The 4,394-nt window shown below is 46.2% G+C and overlaps 1 protein-coding gene across 1 annotated transcript in view; it reads right to left on the minus strand.

Annotated features, from left to right (window-relative positions):
- Positions 1-1,652: 1,652 nt before the first annotated feature.
- Positions 1,653-4,394, minus strand: part of LOC116400008 (homeobox protein Hox-B5a-like) — a 4,564-nt gene continuing 1,822 nt past the window's right edge. The window contains exon 2 of the mRNA XM_031877598.1: positions 1,653-3,855. Within this exon, the coding sequence (XP_031733458.1) occupies positions 3,608-3,855 (248 nt within the window). The 3' untranslated portion in view covers positions 1,653-3,607. The remainder of the gene's footprint in view (positions 3,856-4,394) is intronic.

Below are 4,394 nucleotides of genomic sequence, written 5' to 3' on the forward strand. Positions count from 1 at the left end.
TGTGTGTGTGTGTGTGTGTGTGTGTGTGTGTGTGTGTGTGTGTGTGTGTGTGTGTGTGTGTGTGTGTGTGTGTGTGTGTGTGTGTGTGTGTGTGTGTGTGTGTGTGTGTGTGTGTGTGTGTGTGTGTGTGTGTGTGTGTGTGTGTGTGTGTGTATGTGTGTGTGTGTGTGTGTATGTGTGTGTGTGTGTGTGTGTGTGTGTGTGTGTGTGTGTGTGTGTGTGTGTGTGTGTGTGTGTGTGTGTGTGTGTCCTTTTCCATACACTTCTTGGTTAATGTTAGCACACACAGGGGCATTTTTCCCAACTCTAAATCCCTTATTGGAACCAGTTTTACGCACACAAAGGCCGTGCGTAAAAAGTGACAAAACAAACGTACTGTGATATGAAACGCTTACTCTCCACAAAAAATAATAATAATGGCGCAATAAAAGCCACTTCACAAAATGACTGCAATATGTCCATATGATCCAGCAAGAGAGCGAGAGAGAACACACAACCATCATTCGGACGTTAAAAAATCACGTAGACAACAACATCTGCCGTTCTGGATCGGCTCGTCAGAATGTCATTGTTAAAGCACTTGAACAAACCATTTTTAGAATGTAAGAGGGAATAGCCTCGTGGTGAAAGATGCTAGTAAGCAGTATTAACGTTATTCTAACAGATCCAACTTGTTTCCCTTTTTATTTTATGTTTGTAAAAGTCTCCGCACCGCACAGTCTCCTGTGCGCCACCATTACGCACGTCAAAACGCACCCAAGCGTGATTTGGAGGCAACAGACAAAAGTGCACCCCAAATGCACGCGCGCGCACACACACAGGCAGCATTTTACTATCTCTGACGCGGACCGACCGTCCGATCCGCGGACCAGACACAAACAACGCACCGGAGCTCCGTTGCACTCAGCGAGCGCGTCAACACCGCGGCAATCCAGAGTGAGTGAGTGACATGGTAATTACACAGCTCTCTCGCTCTCTCTCTCTCTCTCTCTCCCCCTCTTCAACCTCCCGCCCCTCCCCACTCCCCCACTTACAGACAGCCAAACGCTACTTACTGTGCTTCCCTGCTCTTTCTCTCCACCGGGGTTTTCACAGCGTTCCAGAACGTGGGGCGCCGAGCGGAGCTCGTCGGGCTCGGCGTGTGAACCGGAGCAGGAGCAGCGGCCGGTATAGTGGCCCGCTCTCTCTCCCTCTCTCTCTCCCTCTCACACACACAACCCTCCCCCCCGCTCCCTCTCTACTTTACTGACCCCTTTAGGATCCCCGCGAAGCCGTTAAACCGTCACTTGCTTTCTAGAATGTGAAATATATAGTACATTGTCAACTCCCCAAAACCATAAAACTAACTTTATGGACCCCACGTGACCAGGGGAGAGCCAGTGAGAGGTATCAGTCTGAGGCCGGGCCTGATCTTTACGATCCAACTTGGAGATAAAAACCCTCATCCGTTTGACATGTAAATGTCAGAGCTACCGTCCTTTTTTATAGTTTGGCCCAAAGCAGAAAGAGGTTAGCTTTAAAAAAAAACATCTCAACACACATACACAGACACACAGACACACACACACACACACACACACACACACACACACACACACACACAGAAGAGGTAGGAGATGGTTGTGTCCAGATGAGGCTAGGAACAGGACAGGATCTCGTACCCCCCACGCCACCTCCCCTCCATCAGCTCAGAAATAGCCGTGTATGCGCATGGAAGCTGAAGCGGCATCAGTCGGTGAGTTTAAAAGTTCAGTTGGTTGTTTACAGTTGGAAGGCGGAGACGGTAACCTAATTTGGCCGGGAGTGACCTCCGTTATAGGACGGAAAGGGAGGCTGTTTCGAGAAAAGTGACCAATTTGTCTACCGCGGGCAGTTTGTTGTCTTGTCAGACTTGTTCAGCAGGGATGGAGATTGGCTTGTGTGTTTTCTGTGTGTATGCGTGTGTATTTTATGCAGCTTGTTTAGTGATTGTCGAGCAGGACGCTGTGATGCTGCTGATGTCTAGGAGGTTGTTGCCTTGGAAATGTGGCGTTCAGGGTTAAAACCAGGCCTGGAAAAAACAGGCTTGCGGGGCCTCCGGACGAATGTTTGGCGCGGTGCGTCTTTACGCACGACGCAGTTTGGTTTCTCCTCTAGCTTGAATAATTTGGTAAAATTGAAAACTGAGAGTTGAGCTTTTGCACAAGACCAGGCTCAGAAATGCGCATGAGATGTTAGATGTACAGAAGAAGAATAGGACTCGGTTTGGTTTGTCCAGACCCATTCAGGGCTAAATCCACACTTTCCTGGGCTATTTCTCAGCGAGACGCAATAAAACGACCTGAGAGTTTGGCAGCGGGCACAGATTTACTAATAAAATATATTATTCACAATAAATACATAACGGAAACTAGCACAAATACTCCTGATTGATTTTTCTAAATGAATTTTTTTGGGACGAGCACATTGCTCCAGCTGAACCCAAATACTTAAACCTAAACCCTTTTGGCTCGTGTAAAAACGAAGCCATTTGTGCGTGCAGTTTGGCTACAGACGAGCAGCTGATCGAGTCCGTCTGGTATTGACGAGTATGGGCAACTTTATTGTTGTTGTTGTTTTTACTCCAAGTTACAAACAAAATACAAAAAGCTCATTGGCAGAAAGCTCACATGCCTCACAGGACAGTAGCCATTTCCCTCACATGCACGCACGCACACACACTCACTCACTCACACACATTGCAACTGGAACAGCCAATTGGTCACATTTTAGAAAATGACAATATATATCTATGTACATCCTTTCTGAAACATGTATCCAATAATTACAACAATAATAACAATAATATACATTTACACTATTTTTTGAATAATATAGCTTTACACAACATGATACAGAGATGTTAGCAGGGCTGTTTGTTTACACATACACACACACACACACACACACACACACACACACACACACACACACACACACACCTGCTTCCCAAATAAGAAACAGGAGCAGATTTGAATGGCGAGGAACAGAGAGACAGACATATAGAGGAAGGGTGAAGGCTACACACTGGCTGAACTTACAATACGAGCTCACATGTTAACATCAAGAAAGCACTTTGTCAAATATAAAACATCGCACGTGGCACATAAAACGATATTCAGACATCAAACAACAGGTAGCAATGTTGCAAGGTAGGACGTAAGTAGAAACGTATATAGTTAGGTAGCATTATTCATCCTTCCCTTATCTCGACTCCTCTGCTCCGGACATATATATTTTTTAAAACAACATACAGGAACACTACGGGGTTTTTTTTAGATTTTTTTTTTACAAGAGCAAGTACCACAGTTTTTATTTACGTTGCCCTAAAACACCAACATGCCGAACAAATAAAAAGTGCTGCGTTGCTGTACAGTACTCCGTTGATAGAAAGGAAGTGTTTCTTTTTTTAATCTAGATCTATATTTGTACATATGTTTCTTCATCGCCGTCTTCTTTTGCTCCATGTTCTATCTTTCTGTTTTGTCTGTATTTTCCCTCCTGGGAAGAAGCCTGTACATGGTAGTTAAACCCTCTCCAAAGAGATGGACGCATGGATTTCTTTTTCATTTTTTTGAAATTTCATTTCTTAGGGTTGGAAGGCGCTGCCGGCGGTGGCCAGGCTCATGCTCTTCAGCTTGTTGTCCTTCTTCCACTTCATCCGCCGGTTCTGGAACCAGATCTTGATCTGGCGCTCCGTGAGGCAGAGCGCGTGGGCGATCTCGATGCGCCGCCGCCTTGTGAGGTACCGGTTGAAGTGGAACTCCTTCTCCAGCTCGAGCGTCTGGTAGCGGGTGTACGCCGTGCGCGCCCGCTTCCCGTCCGGGCCTGTCATATCTATGGGGGTTTTGGAACGGACAAAAAGGCTGTTAGGGATCCAGTGGTGGGGATGGGGGGCGTTTTTGGATGCACCAACATATGATAGAAAGTTTAGAAACGGGTTATCGTTTGAAATGTGCACTAAAAGCGGGTGGACCAAATACCGGGAACACCTTAGAATAATCGATTCACCCTATAAAATATCCACCCACTGGGCTTTAAAGAATGCGCGACGGTGGTGTTTTCCACAGGTTTGCTGCATCAGATTTAGGTTTATTGTAGCGAAAGGTGTTGATATGATCATGTCCACCCCCTCTATACCCCCTTACACACATACACGTGAGACAGAAGGCTTATTGCCATAGTTTTATCAGAATAAAGGCACCATTGCCTTATTATGACAGCAGTCTTTCATGCCATTTCCGCTCCACAGTCCGTCTTAAAAGATTTGCTTTTATTTGTCACATCCCTGTTTTCTTTTTTAACCACCCCTCTTCACCATCACCCTCTCCCCCCCCCCCCCCCCCCCTATCCAGCCGCTTTCGGGATTTTATTGC

The sequence above is a fragment of the Anarrhichthys ocellatus genome, unplaced genomic scaffold (assembly GCF_004355925.1).
Source record: "Anarrhichthys ocellatus isolate YVR2014 unplaced genomic scaffold, GSC_Weel_1.0 scaffold141, whole genome shotgun sequence".
NCBI classification, from domain to species: Eukaryota; Metazoa; Chordata; class Actinopteri; order Perciformes; family Anarhichadidae; genus Anarrhichthys; species Anarrhichthys ocellatus.